Source organism: Hyalella azteca, unplaced genomic scaffold, assembly GCF_000764305.2.
Source record: "Hyalella azteca isolate HAZT.00-mixed unplaced genomic scaffold, Hazt_2.0.2 contig14936, whole genome shotgun sequence".
NCBI classification, from domain to species: Eukaryota; Metazoa; Arthropoda; class Malacostraca; order Amphipoda; family Hyalellidae; genus Hyalella; species Hyalella azteca.
Window position 1 is genome coordinate 15,244 of NW_025944802.1, and position 16,284 is coordinate 31,527.

Sequence of the window (16,284 nt, forward strand, 5' to 3'; positions counted from 1 at the left end):
ACTAGAGACCTGTACACCTGCACTAGAGACCTGTACACCTGCACTAGAGACCTGTACACCTGCACTAGAGACCTGTACACCTGCACTAGAGACCAGTACACCTGCACTAGAGACCAGTCCACTACACCTGCACTAGAGACCTGTACACTACATCTGCACTAGAGACCAGTACACTACACCTGCACTAGAGACCTGTACACTACACCTGCACTAGAGACCAGTACACTACACCTGCACTAGAGACCAGTACACTACACCTGCACTAGAGACCAGTACACTGGTACACCTGTAACACGTACCACAAGTGTACCGCGTACCACACACGTACCATCTTGAGCCCAGGCTGCAGGTACTCGGGATGCTTGATGAACCTGAAGTGGACCAGCGCCTTGTCTCCGGTCCTCAGACACTCGCGGTCCATGGAGACGATGGAGGCGGTCTGCCGGACCGGCCCTACGTGTACCATCGCCTGGTACTTGGTGCTGATGGTGGTGGGGTGATGCAGGACCAGGATCTCCCCCTGAACATCACATTGTCATGCGTATAGTGGCAGGTTCAATGTTCATTTAATTCACGGTCCCAGTAAAATACTTTATTGCATAAGACGTTACATTTACATTAATAGTCTTCCTCACACACAAGACTGTAGCACAACAAAATGGGATTCCAATAACTACAGTCCAAGGGACAAGCTTTACGAACCACAGGAGAGGCTGTTTTCACGACCGCGTTCATACTGCTACGTACCCTTTCCTATCCACAATTTCCCAGCACAATTTCAGTACTCTCTAAAATATTCTTACAATTCTACAATCCCAATTCTAACTTGACAACAAATTTATTAAATAAAAACCTAATACTCAACAATAAAATAACGTGTAAATTAAGACCTTTCCCAGCTCATCTTAAACTCCCAGCACGAGGCAGGACACAGCGCAGGACGCTCCCAGCTCACCTTAAACTCCCAGCAAGGCACCACACCTCCCTAACGGGCACCACACCTCCCTAACAGGCACCACACCTCCCTAACGGGCATCCTCTTCCTGTGGATGGACTTGACGGGCATGGGGATGAACTCGCCCGTGCCCGTGGGCCCCAGCAGGAGGGTGTCGTTGACACGGATCACCCCAGCGATGCACGTCCCCGATACCACGACACCCACGCCCTGGGGGAGACTGAGTTTAATGGAAAGACCTCAGGAGAGCCTGTTATAATGGACATCATGGAGATGGGTTATAATGTACATAATTATAACAAAGGAGAGCCTGTAATAATGGACATAATGGAGATGAGTCGTTATGTTCATAATTGTCCTAGTGGCACTCACGGGCACATGGTACCAACAAGACCAGCACCCCCAGCACAAGTGGCACTGCATGGCACTATTGGCACTCACTGGCACTTGGTAGGTGTCGTCTATCTGGAAGTGTGGAGGCTGGGTCTCGTCGTCGCCCCCACCACGAGGCACCGCCAGCAGGTTCAGGAACATCGTCAGCAGGTGCAGGTTGGTGCCGTCCACGTTGCTCACTTGGAATATTGGGCACAACCTGGGCACATATAATCTTATATATAATAACCTGGGCACATATATTCCTATATATATAACCTGGACACATATAATCTTACATATAATAACCTGGGCACATATAATCTAACGTTCACAACCTGGGCACATATCATACATATCATCTGCAAGTCAGAATTTTACGTCAACGCGTGATTACTGCTTTATATTGTTTGGGACTTGTTTGCATGCTTTAGATTAGTTTTATATTGTTTGAGACTTCCTAGTCCCCGGTCACGCTGATGCGCTGCCTTCGTCGTCCTCCGTCTCCGAGTCGTCGCTTGGCAGGTCACCCCGCCATCGGGTCCCGGATGTAACGTTGGACGTGTTCCGTCTATTTGCCCTCCTTTGGGCACGCTGTTGCAAGATGCTGTTGCTTGTCACTTGCTGAGGGTAGTTTCCCATTACTGGACAATCCGGGATCTTTCTCAACCACTTATCCAGTCGTCTCTTGAATGTTGCAAGGGTGAACTCCCCTCCTCTCAGCGCTTTTGGTAAGGCGCTAAACAGCCTCGGCCCTACAACGGACAGTGATCCCTCACGAAGAGTCTGTACTCTGGCCGCGGCTCGGTTATTGAATGAGGGAATCCTACACAGTCTCCCCCTCCTTTCGTTGTAACGTGTCACTATTCTGGAGGTTTCACTCTCAAAGTTGGGAGCCAGTCCGTTTATCATCTTCTAAGTGTACAGTATGATATACCTTTCTCTTCTTCTCTCCAGTGAGTACAGTTCCAGATGTTTCAGCCTTCCCCAGTAGTTCAGGTTCAGCTCCCTCATGCCGCTGATCCTGTACGTGAAGGTCCGCTGCACTGCCTCCAGTTTCCGCACCGCGCCCGCCTTGAGCGGCGCCCAAAGCTGGCAGCAATACTCAAGATTGGGGAGCACAAGGGCTCTGATGAGTGTAATCATTGGTGCTGCTTCTCTCGTTCAAAATGTCCACCAGAGACACCTCGTCTGTTGTCTTCTTTTTGCAACTGCTGTCACGGTGTGGTCGTCAAACGTAGCTTCAGTACTCATTGTCCACATTATCCTCAATTTCAGTGATGTCCCATAGGTACCAAATTGCGGTGTTGCAATCCTACCTAGTGCAATAAGCCCTATAACCCCTGACCCTGGCAGCGCAACAACCCCAATAACCTCTGACCATGGAAATTACCCCCAAAAGTCGACCCTCGTCGCACCTCTCAGAGACGAAGTTGGTGGCCGCGACGACGACGTCGTCCTGCGTCCTGACCAGCAGGGGGACTTTCCTGCATCCTGCGCTCTTGAGGATCTTGTGTAGGAGTTTGAGAGTGTCCTGCATTACGTTGGGGGGGCACATATCGATCTTGGTCACCACCACCATCACGGGCACGTTCAGGGCCAGGGCAAGACCCAGGTGCTCCTTCGTCATGCCCACGATGCCAGCATTGGCCCCCACCTACAGAATGAGAAGGCGCTTAGTGATACTTGATGCATGCATACAGAGCTTAGTGATACTTGATGCATGCATACAGTGCTTAGTGATACTTGATGCATGCATACAGTGCTTAGTGATACTTGATGCATGCATACAGATCTTAGTGATACTTGATGCATGCATACAGTGCTTAGTGATGAGTTTGGGCGACAGGTCATGCCTCACCATAAGCATGGTGAAGTCAGGCAGATGACCAGTCATGCCGAAGACTGTGGTCTTGAGGTAGCGCTCGTGCCCCGCCAGGTCGATGAAGGTGATCACTTTACTCGAGTCCCGGCAGATCTTGACCCAGTCCAGGTGGCCGTGATCAGGCTTGTTCACCACCTGACCTGCGGGCAGGAGGAGGTTAGTTGGGGGATACACGAGTGGTGCCTGGTGAGTTAGGGGATACAGGAGTGGTGCCTGTTGGTCAGTTGCAAGATACGCAAGATTCAGACATAGGTCCCCACCACCACCCAACGATCCCCCACAATCAGGTGGGGCGCCTATGACCCACCAACCTGCCCACCACGCCCTTGTGGGTCACCACAACCCACCTTGGCTGTCGAAGCCGAGGATGTCGTTACCGACGCTGCTGGTGCGGCCAGACTCCATCTCGTGCTTGTGGCGGAAGAGCTTGAGGCGCGCGTGGCCACGTCCGTTGTCCAGCTCGCCGTGCGTCAGCACCCCCAGCAGCGTGCTCTTGCCTGCGTCTACATTGCCCACCACCGCCACCCTGGGTCATGGAGTGTGTCAATAAAGGGATAAATAATGCTCCCAGCTGCGTGCTCTTACCCGCGTCTACGTTGCCTACCACCGCCACCCTGGGTCATGGAGCGAGTCAATAAAAGGCTAAGGGCTGCACCCCCAGCAGCGTGGATCGTAAAGCATCAAGTCCGTCAAAGGCTTGAGGTGCAAGATAACTCATAAGAAGAACCCACAGTTTGTTGGTTACTCTGGGAGTGTCCCGCGCTTAGCGCCACATGCTTGGGGGAATGGCAAAGTGGAGGAGCTAAAGTAACAGCCACACTGCCTCACCCTCTGGGTCTCCTATGGAGGAACTCGTGGATACTGCCTCACCTGACCTCCATGAAGTCACAAGTGTCAGCCCGCCTCCTGACGAGGTACTGCCCCATGAGGTGAGGTTGGGTCTTGGTCCCCCCGCCCCCCGGACGCTCCCTCAGGAGAACGCAGGACGCGGACGCGGCCTCCGCCAGCGCCCGGAGACCGGCCACAGACGCCGCGTAGTCGGCGGGTGGCAGTCCCGACACTGAGTCGTCTGTGGGGAGAGGGTTGTTAAGGAAGTGCTGATAATTCTAGTAATGTAAAACAGTTCTAATATTGAACCAATAATGAACTATTATGAGGCAATAATTTACTGCTAATTGAGCTTCTAAAGCGATAATACTGTTCCACCCACCCGCCCCGGTGCCCACGTCCACCACGGTCTCCCCACCACCGGCTGTGAGCTTCCCCGCCAGCCACGCCGTCAGCTGCTCGTACTCCTGCTCCGTGGGGCTCACCAGACTCCCCTGGGGGACAGCAGCACAATACAGCAAAACTCCCCTGGGGGACAGCAGCACAATACAGCACAACTCCCCTGGGGGACAGCAGCACAATACAGCACAACTCCCCTGGGGGACAGCAGCACAATACAGCACAACTCCCTCACCATCACACCAACCCTAGGGGTTCACCATCACAGCAATGATGCACCATCATGACACCATCACACCAACAGGCGACCCAAGATCCCACCAATCCCCACCTTGAGGATAACAAAGTTGTCTTGTGGTGAGCTGGGGCTGGGGGACGTGGCAGAGTCTTCAGGGGGAGGGCTGACAGCACCCACGACAGCCTCTCCCCCGTTGTGTGCCCCACAGGGAGGGGACATAGACGGGGTCTGCCCTCCTTCACCCTGCAGGAGGGGTTAGGAGAGGTCAACTGGACATGAATAGGAAGAAGGTTACACATAAATAGAACATCATTCATGAAATATAATATATAATACATATAATAATATGAATGATGAACACCATACAGAGATGAGATATGCATTCATCATGAACACCATACAGAGATGAGACATCCATTAATGATGAACACCATACAGAGATGAGACATGCATTAATGATGAACACCATACAGAGATGAGACATCAACAGACCTGCGGGCATGAGGTGGCGGGGGGAAGAGGATGCGGAGGTACAGGCATCTGGGTGCTGCTCATCTCTGCCTCTCTGCAAGCATTATTTTATATATCAACTCAATTGCTCAACAACAAAAACTCACAACAACATCTTTTATCTCATTCAAGAATTTTACTGAAAATACTTAAATATAATTGATAACGAGGAGGGGTACTTGATAACACTTTTGCATGCTTGATCATATCTAAAGACCAATTATATGGCACAGCATTTCTAACTAAGAAGAAAATGCAGTTTTTCAGTACATATTAATATTGCTATTAACTCTCTTCAATTCATTAACTCTCGACCCCTGCTTTTATTTATAAACTCACTATAAGTGAGGCCGTTGGCAGGAAAAGGACACCCCAAGCTAAATTGCCTGCCAGGAAATGTCTCAGAATTTCCAGCCAACAAAGCTGTTCTTGCCTCTTCAAGCGTCACCAAGAAAACAGGGAACCTACAATTTGCTTATCTGCACAATTATAAAAGCCTTTAAGAATGTAATGTACACCTGAATATAATAAATAATAATGCATCAAGATCTCCTGATTAAGATCAGTCAGTTGAAAAGTGCCAATAATTGAAAAATGTTGCAGAGTGCTAATAACTTTTTTGATCCCAAATTTATAAGTACACCTGAAATAAATTTATGGGATCACAATGTAGCATCTTCAGTGAGCAGTTTATTACCTCAGAAAGCAAGGCTGATTCTCAAAGCCTAAAAAAATAATATGTAACAAATGTATGCTTACCTCAGCGTTGCGTTCATAAAAGTAATAAGATTTTCCTGCATAAAGCACATCGGGTTGGTAACAGTGAAGAGCTTCCCAACAGGCACAATGTTCTGAACAGACAAAACATAGATCATTAGCAAAAATGCTGCTTAAAGTTCATATTTTGATCAAGGACAAACCATCAGAGCCTAAAATATAAAGATCAAAATCTAACTTTGCACACACAAATTTTGAATTGCAAGTGCAGCACAATCTAGCGGAGGGTCTTAATACAGGTATGAAATGCACCTTGAATACAAAACATAGCCGCACTTAACAAGTTAATAATCTTGGACAAGCCATGTTGGTCATTGAAGCAAATTATGGATGATTTCTATTTGCAGTGAAGTTGAAGTGACCTGACAGACATACTCAAATATTCTGATAAAAAGAGCCTTCCGTACAAACTAGATCTAGATACTTTAGAATGGACCACTGTATGAAGAATAATATAATCAATCATGATGGGGTTGGAGAAAAAATGATATTGTATTGGGGATAATGGAGTCGAGATGACAGGATTTAGGATAAATGATTTTTGTAAAACATTGCAAGATTTTGAATGCCAACATCTGACATTATAGGATACAGGATATTATGATGGCATTCAGAATAAGAGGATTTATAAGAACTTCTGAATAATGGGTAAATGGGATTAGATGATGGTATAAGGGAAGATGGGCTTTGTCATCAACACATTCCTCTTTGTTAAAACAGATTTTTCAAATAATAGGAATTGGACTGAACTAAAATAGACATGAAAGAATCATTTTTCAGCCAGTAAATATTACCATATGAATATGCTTTACATTACAGTACAAATAAAGGTTTGTACATGATATGCTGCCAGGCTGAATTTGAATGCTAAACCACAACCAAAATATAAATTTCAACACAAGAATTAGATTTATAGTTACAGAAAAAGAATCTAAATTTTCAACAGTAAAGATTCTTATAATTACAATGAATTGGATAAAAAATTTGAATAATAGTGCATTTTGTCATGTAAAAAATTTTCTAAGAAATCTGAAGTTTAAATTATTTTATGGCATCAAGGAAAATGCCATTTAAAAGAAATTCAGCAAAACAAGTTGTTGCATCTGTTCCACCCAATAAGTCAAGGCAAAGCCTTCAGAGGGGTGTGTTCCAGCAGTCATGGCCTAGTGAGGTTATTTTTCTTTGGTTTTCAGCTCCTGCTTGGGCCTGAACTTGCTTATAGCTAAGTTATATGTATAATTGTACCTTTTTACCTAAGCACTCACACCGATTCCATAGGCTTATTTTCATTCTCATTTAAAATACATTTCTTGACTCTAAAAAGTAAAATTTCATATTGCCATCATTAGTTAAACATTAGTTGTTTCAATTCAATTAAACATTAGTTTCAAAAAAAAAAAGTATTGCTGTCACTGTTTATATCCTAAGACTTTACAATCTCACCCTGGCCCCAGCCCTTGGTATGATAGCCCAATCGTTAATATAAGGAAAAATTTCAAAAAATTTGAAGTGAAAATGATTACTCCACAGCTGATTTTTGATTAGTCACACGAAAAAATTATCTTTTTTCATTATATAAAATAAAAATGGGCAAATGCCACAGAAATGAGCAAAATTGCCTGAGAATCCCAAGCATTAATTTTCATTTGTGGCTCACTTTTGGCCATTCTGGAAAACTGGGCAGAAGCCAACAGTGTATGAGAAAAAGTCCTATGCATGCAGTCAATTTCATCAATTTTATGGGCTGGCTTTCAATAAAACATTTCCTTTTATAAACAAAAGCAAACCATATTTTTCTAGCCTGTCTCAGGAAGATGTAAGCTATTGGAGAACTTTCCATTACAAAATGAGCTTTCTGAAAGCTAATTGATATGCATTTTGCGAAGGGGGATCTCAATCTGATCAATTGGCACAGACAGCCTGGAGAGCAGTTGGTAGCATAGTATTAGCATTGGGGTGGTGTCCCAGCAGCGGGCAGCCAGCATTAAATGCAGCAATGGTCACTAATATACGTATCACAGCACAGCTATAAGTGAGCATAATGGCAACTGGCAAGGAACAAGGCTATGGTTGCATCATCTCACAACTGTGGCTGCCAGTGCTGTTGGTAGCAGGCCTAGCAGCAGGCATTGAACTAGGATGCATGGCAATGGCATAGTGGCAAGAAAAGTTTTTTTTTAGAGTCAACTTTCTTCAGTGAATGAAGTCCAATGAGCACAGGCATGGAATATATCTACCCTTAGAGTTTAGAGCCAAACTAGAGTCAAGAGCTTTCCCACAATTTCTGAAACCATAAGATTAGCAATAGATGAATTTACTTTTTTTTAAACCTAATAAAATACAAAATTGTGCCATAAGATTCCAAGTGCATTAAAAATTTGTCACTTTGGAGGTGCCAGATTTTTTTAGTAATAAGTAAAAATTCCCATCATTTATAATAATGAGTAGAGGCAGTATGGCAGATTGAGACCAGTAGTCTAGACTCTAGTAGAGTAGTAGTAGTAGAGCTACATGATCCCCATTAATCCCCACCAGAGTCCAAATAAATAATCTCCTAGTAATTCTAAATAAATTGCCCAATTGGGAACATGAGTTTCCAAATGCATCAAAGATTGGTCACTTTGCCTTGGAGCCACAAGATTTTATTCATACATAGCCTAACATAGGATGATTTGAGTCTAGGTGGCACTGGCAGTCATAGCTACTGATACTGTGATTACTGTCATAGCAGTGATAGCACCAATAACTTCCCAAGTTCTCATGTCAGTCTATGACACTATGTGATATTATCATATTCATATTGTGATTACTCTGTCTCTATTCTCTAGGGCAGTAAGACTCTAGCTTAAGGTCAAGGAATTGAGCCTTTAGGAATTAGAAGAAAATCTCATTTTTATGTGCTGTTTTAGTGTTTATTGTGCACCTGTGCTGCTGTGCACCATCCAACCGTGCAGCATCTTTTGTCTAATAAGTCAAAACATTTTTTGTGTGTTCTAATAATGTGAATACCTACATGTTTCAGTTTCCCAGTAATGTTACAGACTCAGGCTCTCAGCAAATGACAACCATGCAGATAGCAGAAAGATACACACTGAAAGAGTGAAAGTGAAAGAACCCACGACCTGGCCAGTAGGCAGTAGGTATAAGTCATTAAGTTGCACCATGTTTAGCAACTTAGCAAATAGCAAGTACGTAGCTATTTCATCACTTTCTGGCTTTTGCTAGGAGTCTGGGAGAAACTGTGCATACATCATACCTCGTAATTGCAAATGTAAACACTCCAATCAGCTGATGTTGATGCATCACTAATTCAGTTAGTAGCCTATTACGGGACGAGCTAAATAATTTATTAAAACAGATTTTTAATTGTATCCTACAACTGAGATTATGAGATAATGTTTAATTAAGTGAACAATTGATTTATAATCTGCGTTGACGCAATTATTATCGGTACGGTATTCAGTGAATTTTGCTGTTCCACCACCACCACTACTGTGACTACTGCAGAGTGCAGACTGCAGACACATATGACATAGTCGAATGTTGCAACAGATTACCGAACAACAGATTGAAATTCAGCATATTCTGGCCGTATATATAAACACGCTAAGATTAGTTTCCAAATTTAACGAAAATCTCTTATTATACACGAGTAGATAATATTTAGTGATTTTTTGGAGTATTTTCATAGCTGCCAAAATGTTGTCAGAAATAGACATTGTTGTTTGATTGTTTCTGTCAGATTGCGTGGAAGTATTTTGTGGTATGGAGCTTAACGTCACGTGTCGGACAATTTTACGGCCGGTTTTACGGCCCATGGTTGAACTATACCATGTCACGCCCGGTCTCCAAATTGAATGATCATCGTTGGGAGGTTGGAAATGTATATTCAAGATTTTATTCATATCTGTTCAGTAGTTTAGAAGAAATATATTGGTCATTGTAAATTTCGGCCCGTTCCACCGTATGAGGTATGACTCACGCTTGAAGGTTAAATTGAGAATATTTTTTATGAGCTTAATATCACCGTTAGATTCTAACGAAAACGTGTACCAAGTTTCATCGAGCTGCGTTCATTACTTTGCGAGATACGTATTTCTCAATTGTTGAATTGGGAGATATTCCTTGTAGACCGGCCATGAGACCAGCCGCGCCGTAAAATTGTTCGAGACGTCTTACTTTCGCGTCAATGCGAATTTCATTACAAGTAAGCAATTATGCTTCTGAATTTTGCTAGGTATAGTCATTTTCAAACGTAACTTGTGCGCACTCGTGTCGTTGATACGTGACGTGGGAAAAATATAACTAAACTAACACTACATATTAAAATATTAACATGCTGATGTCCCCTTTTTTAGAAGCACTTACATTGAATATGATCAACATTTGTCAGATTTTGATATATTTTCTCTTGCTGTACGCATAACTGTTTACTCACATATTATTTTTATTCTGAACTTGCGCTTCACGGATTGTTGTCTTCAAACCATTCAACCATTGATGGATATTAGGAATACTTAGTAGTATGGCGTCGATTATGAAGTAAATCTCGGTCATATACTCAGGTGAGTTAATTCTTTAATTAAAGCAGGTAAGTATCCGTGCCTGAACAGCCTGGTGTTTGACTGGTGCAGGGGAAGTATTGACTGAGCTATCTTTTTCACTACAACAATAATAACAGCGGGACAGTGCCTTTACGTTACGATGGCATTTAGAGTTAATTTTTTATTTTATCTGCCGTGCCTGCTGCATTAGGTTCCCACGCAGAAGTGAACCGATTTTCAGAAGGACTGCTACGTACGAAACAAATACTAAGTATATATACTAAGATATTATCTGGCTATACATCTGAGGTTTGCTACTCGACGCTTATTGTGTGAGAAAATTATCATTCTTCACATCAATTTGTATATAGGCTAGGGTTAACTTATAAGATCTGTTAGTAGATAAGAATTGCCGTGATATATGTACGCTTCAATAACTTCATCCGAAGAGTAAGTATTTGGCCTAAATCAGTGGTTCTGCCGCGGGCCTTATAGGACGATCATCATCAGATCTCTGTTACATCGGATCAGTTTTGCCGCGAGGAAAAGCCGATTAAACTAATCCCTTTACCGTGTTATACTATGTTAAAATCTCATTGATTTATTCTTTAAAGCTCAAAACTTTCGTGAATATTGCCGTTTCCGATCCTTATCACAACTACCCTGCAATTACGTCTAATTAAGTATCTTCACCGTCTTACTCAGTTACAGCCAACCTGTTTCTCTATTTCTTAGTTTTGTGAATGCCGTTTACATTGTTGTTTTGTTCTATCAAATTCATTTAATAAATCTATCGAAAAGTTGGACTTAAATTAAGGCTTGCAATTTCAAAGCAATTTCAATGCAAATTTTATGTTTCAACTTCAATTATTCAGTTTCTTTATATATACCAGTAATCAATTAAATTTTTTTAGAATTCTTTGATATAGAGAAGTGCGTAAACTACGTTACCGCGGCGAAGATCACTGTTCAATAGCCCTAAGTCTTTATCTCAATTTCCATGTATCAAAACCTTAAACTGTTCTTGCTATTTTTCCCGTCCAACTTCCCACCCTGATTTCCACTATTTTTCTCCAATTATTCTTCCTTCAAAAAGTGATCATCACACTGGGCATTTAAACATTAGCTTCGTTGTGCTTTTCTACGTACATATAAAGCTCGTCATTTATTATTACGTGTATAAGTTTACCCTGGCTTATTGAAAGCTTCATAATTTGAATTTATTTCTTGTACAGTATACCTTCATCTCGCTCCTGCATGAGACTGGCCGGCCTAACACTATTTTTCGTCTTGCATACGTCACTCAGTTCTTCCAACGTGTTACCAACGTGTTACCAACGTGTTGCCAACGTGTTGCCAACGTGTTACCAACATGTTATCAACGTGTTACCAACGTGTTACCTCCTACTCATTTGAACCGTATCCTGAAAATTACACTTGGAATTCGGACGACTGAACATTGTCAATATATGGCCAGCACTTATTAAATTGCATTTCAACGAAGCAAAACCTCGTTCTATCAAATTGAACATTTTGCCGAATTAATAAAAATAAACGCTTCCTTGATTATTACTTTGATTTGATATCTTGTCGATTGTGTGAAAACATCGCACTTGAGTGATATATGAATTTTAGTTGATTAAAAACATACACCCATTATTCAGAGAGCTCTGCATATATGTAAAAACAATGTCCAGGCCTCAGCCCAACATAGTTTAGCGACAGGCAGAGTTCAGAGTCAGCAGCAACCTTTAGATGAGTTGGACGGCGCATAGCAGGACTAGCTGTGGTGTTTTTTTTCAACGACTGCAGCTTAGATTTCATTTTTACAGGTTCTTGAGGGCACAAAGGCATTTTAATTCGTAGTTGAACAACATCTGCATGTTGAATACGATGCCAATTACTGCACAACATCTGCATGTTGAATACGGTGCCAATTACTGCACAACATCTGCATGTTGAATACGATGCCAATTACTGCACAACATCTGCATGTTGAATACGATGCCAATTACTGCACAACATCTGCATGTTGAATACCTGTCTCTTATACACATCTAGATGTGTATAAGAGACAGCAGTAAACCATTCAGTCCAATCAGTGAACCATTCAGTCCAATCAGTGAACCATTCAGTCCAATCAGTGAACCATTCAGTCCAATCATTGAACCATTCAGTCCAATCAGTGAACCATTCAGTCCAATCAGTGAACCATTCAGTCCAATCAGCGAACCATTCAGTCCAATCAGTGAACCATTCAGTCCAATCATTGAACCATTCAGTCCAATCAGCGAACCATTCAGTCCAATCATTGAACCATTCAGTCCAATCAGTGAACCATTCATGCCAATCAGTGAACCATTGAGTCAATCATTGTGCCATTCAGTCCAATCAGCGTCCAATCAGTAATTTGGTCCATTCCGTAAACTGGCCTAACGAAGTCACTAGGATCGCAACCCAGTCGCTAATGATTATCTTTAATTCATTTATGCATTAAAATTTGCCAACTTTAATTTATATAGGCATTCACGAACTATTTTTTCTATCTTTTTTTAATTTATGTAGGTATACATAATACACGAGCTATTTCCCAAGCTCTCCAATAGTTTATTTCGGACCGGGTATATATACTATGACGCGTCAGATTCATACATTCACTCACAAACCACTTTATGCGTTATTTATTGCTTTTGACGAACCTGACTCGCGTTTAAAACATTTATTGACCTTTAACCATATCACGCTAGGCTGCTTTACACCGGCCGTTCACTGAGCGGCTCAACGGTCAGCGTCGCGTGAGCAGTGATGGCCATTTTCACTCCGTTTGTAGCAAAACGGAGTGAAGATGCCATCTTCACTTCGTTTGGCTAATGCTAATTTGCTCTCAAATTCCATAAATATTTCATTGGTTCGATATAATATTCATTTATATCCTACGAAGAGATATATTAACAGAGTTACGAGAATGAGTATATATAACTTCATTGATTCAATCTCGTAAGGACGAAACGTTTAGATGACGAATTATTGGCAGTTTCTCTTAAGCATACAACTCATATATGCAGAACATACTGTGAGACAGATGGGATTATAAGTGATTCAGTAATCTACTCCTAAACTAATCAAGTATAATTGCTTGCTTCTATTTACGGCCTGCGAATCTCTTTAACCGCATAGATTGTAATTTTCGGTCTCAAGTTTCGGAAGTTTTCTGTTGGTGTAATGGTCGGTGCAGCCGCAGCTGACGCTGCTTGCTGCCGATGATTGGTGTAGCAGCAGATCAGTGCTTCTGAGGTGCGCGACGGGAGGGGTTGTGTATAGGAGCTCCGTAGCTCTTTGTGTTCTCTCTATTCCTCTGCGGAAGTGCTCCTATGTATTGCTTCTACTTACATATTACTATTATCACGAAGCAGAGTGTTGAGAATAAAATTTGTGTGTGTCCTGCCCACATCGTGTAGTTTTATTGTGAAAGTGCAAATGTGTTGGTGAGGTGCTGAGGGTCGGGTTTTCTACTGAAGTAACCCTTCCTTGTATATATTGTCTTTTCAACGAATCCCTGTTGAGTGTTACATTTTAGATTGCACTTGTCGATCTACGTGTGCCGTCGTGGATAATAATACTCAGACACACCCGGCCAACAGCTGATCCTCGTATTGAAGGTAAAGAAGATAGCCAGCTTATCGTCTAACATTTCTCGCAGTGAAACCTTGCTCGCTTGGCTCTGGCTTGCCGCGATCGAACGCGTGGATTCTCTCGAGCTACTCTAAATTAAATAATTCTTTATTTCCTATGAAAGGAACTGCGTATCTCTTGCGCGCCGTCACTGTGGCAGTGATATCTTCCATTCAAAATTTAATTTCACTTTGAATGGTTAACGTTGCTCACGTGACACTTCAACTTAGGTACATAAGGTTATAAAAGAAGCTGTCTTATGATATCAATGGCAGGCAGTGGACTGACACGAAGATCGAGTAGGACTGTAGGAGAAAGTTCTTGGCCATTGTTGTTCATTATCTTCATTGTGATTGACAGCTAACTTGACTATTTACGTGAGTCTGATCTCTATTGTTGTAACGGGAGGCAGGCTTACGTTTATTACAGGAGTTAGAAGTAACAATGAGGTGAACAACGGGATAAATTAGTTCATCTTCATAGCGTCTTACCTTTTCCAGCAGAATAGCGTATGTTCCCCGGACACTTGCTACCGCTGCTACTCCCATGTTCCTTGCAGTGGTTCCTCCATACCTAATTCCTATCCATCACAGCGAACGAACTATTTACAATAGAACAGTAATGGTAGTGTTTAGTCAAGTTATTTCTCATGGTTGGGGAGGTATGTTTGTAGAACAATAGGACAATTATAGTGTTGTCTATTCAGTTATCTTTAATGGCTGGGGATATGCTTTAGTTAAACAATAACAAATGGTATGATATAGTGTTCACTCTAGTTATCTATTATGGTCCCAGAGATGCATCAGCTGAATAATAGGACTATTATAGCAGCGTTTGGATACAGTTTTCTTCAACGGTTGGAAAGACGTGTTAGTTGAACAATAGGACAATTATGGTTATGGCAGTGTTTAGTTATCTTCAGTGGTTGGAAAGATGTGCTAGATGAACAATAGGACAATTATGGCAGTGTTTAGTTATCTTCAACGGTTGGAAAGATGCATTAGTTGAACAATAGGACAGTTATGGCTGTGTTTAGTTAAATTTAACGGTTAGAGAGATGCGCTAGTTGAACAATAGGACAATTATGGCAATGTTTAATTAGCTTCAACGGTTGGAAAGATGCGCTAGTTGAACAACAGGACAGTTATGGCTGTGTTTAGTTAAATTTAACGGTTGGAAAGATGCGCTAGTTGAAGAATAGGACAATTATGGCTGTGTTTGGTTATGTTCAACGGTTGGAAAGATGCGTCAGTTGAACATATGTCAATTATGGTAGTGTTTAGTTATATTCAACGGTTGAAAAGATGTGTCAGCTGAACATATGTCAATTATGGTAGTGTTTAGTCTGTCTCTTATACACATCTCCATTCGGTCCAATCAGTGAACCATTCAGTCCAATCAGTCAACCATTTAGTCCAATCAGTGAACCATTCGGTCCAATCAGTGAACCAGTCAGTCCAATCAGTGAACCNATGCGTGCCTGCCATGCGTGCCTGCCATGCGTGCCTGCCATGCGTGCCTGCCATGCGTGCCTGTCATGCGTGCCTGTCATGCGTGCGTTTTTTTGCTGCATTTCCATTTCTTGTTTAGTTTGTGGTCTCATGCGTGTGTACGTTTGTGTGAGTGTACGTTTTCTGCGCTTACGTTTTTTTTTAATTTTTTGGGTGTGTGTTTGTGTGTACGTTTTCTGTGCGTTATTTTTTCTATAATTTTTGTGTGTGCATTTGTATGTGTACGTTTTCTTTGCTTAATTTTTTTTGCACATTTTTTGTGTGTACGTTGCCTGTGCGTTCTTTTTTCTATCATTTTTTTTTGTGTACGTTTGTGAGTGTACGTTTTCTTTGTATATATTTATTTCTACATTTTTTATACGTAAGTTGTGATGGCAAGATTACTTCGTATGAAGTCTGCGCGTCGGCGCTGTTAGTCCTACGAACTGCAGGTGCTGTGGCCGTACTGGGTGCTGCAGGTAGTGCAGGTACTGTGCTGTTGTCCATTATTATCTTCTCTATATTTTAATGATACGAATTATCTATAATTACATCATATGTTTATTACATTAGTTTTGTGTTTTTCTTACTTATTAGTTTATGTTTTTAGAATT

The 16,284-nt window shown here is 42.2% G+C and overlaps 2 protein-coding genes across 2 annotated transcripts in view; both read right to left on the reverse strand.

The window, feature by feature from the left end:
• LOC125179085 (proline-rich receptor-like protein kinase PERK9) overlaps positions 1-735 on the reverse strand; it is a 3,774-nt gene extending 3,039 nt beyond the window's left edge. The window contains exons 1-2 of the mRNA XM_047884235.1: positions 703-735; positions 329-520 (exon numbers count right to left, since the gene is read on the reverse strand). Coding sequence (XP_047740191.1) covers positions 329-520; positions 703-735 — 225 coding nt within the window. The remainder of the gene's footprint in view (positions 1-328; positions 521-702) is intronic.
• Positions 736-1,019: 284 nt separating this feature from the next.
• LOC108672378 (GTP-binding protein 1-like) lies at positions 1,020-9,453 on the reverse strand (the record flags this gene model as incomplete). Its single annotated transcript, XM_047884236.1, is given in 12 exon segments — positions 1,020-1,165; positions 1,397-1,547; positions 2,746-2,984; positions 3,189-3,352; positions 3,560-3,738; positions 4,083-4,281; positions 4,423-4,534; positions 4,771-4,920; positions 5,170-5,242; positions 5,527-5,666; positions 5,947-6,038; positions 9,221-9,453. Coding segments are annotated over 9 exon segments (1,403 nt in total), but the record flags the coding sequence as incomplete, so codon positions are not given.
• Between the last annotated feature and the right edge of the window lie 6,831 nt (positions 9,454-16,284).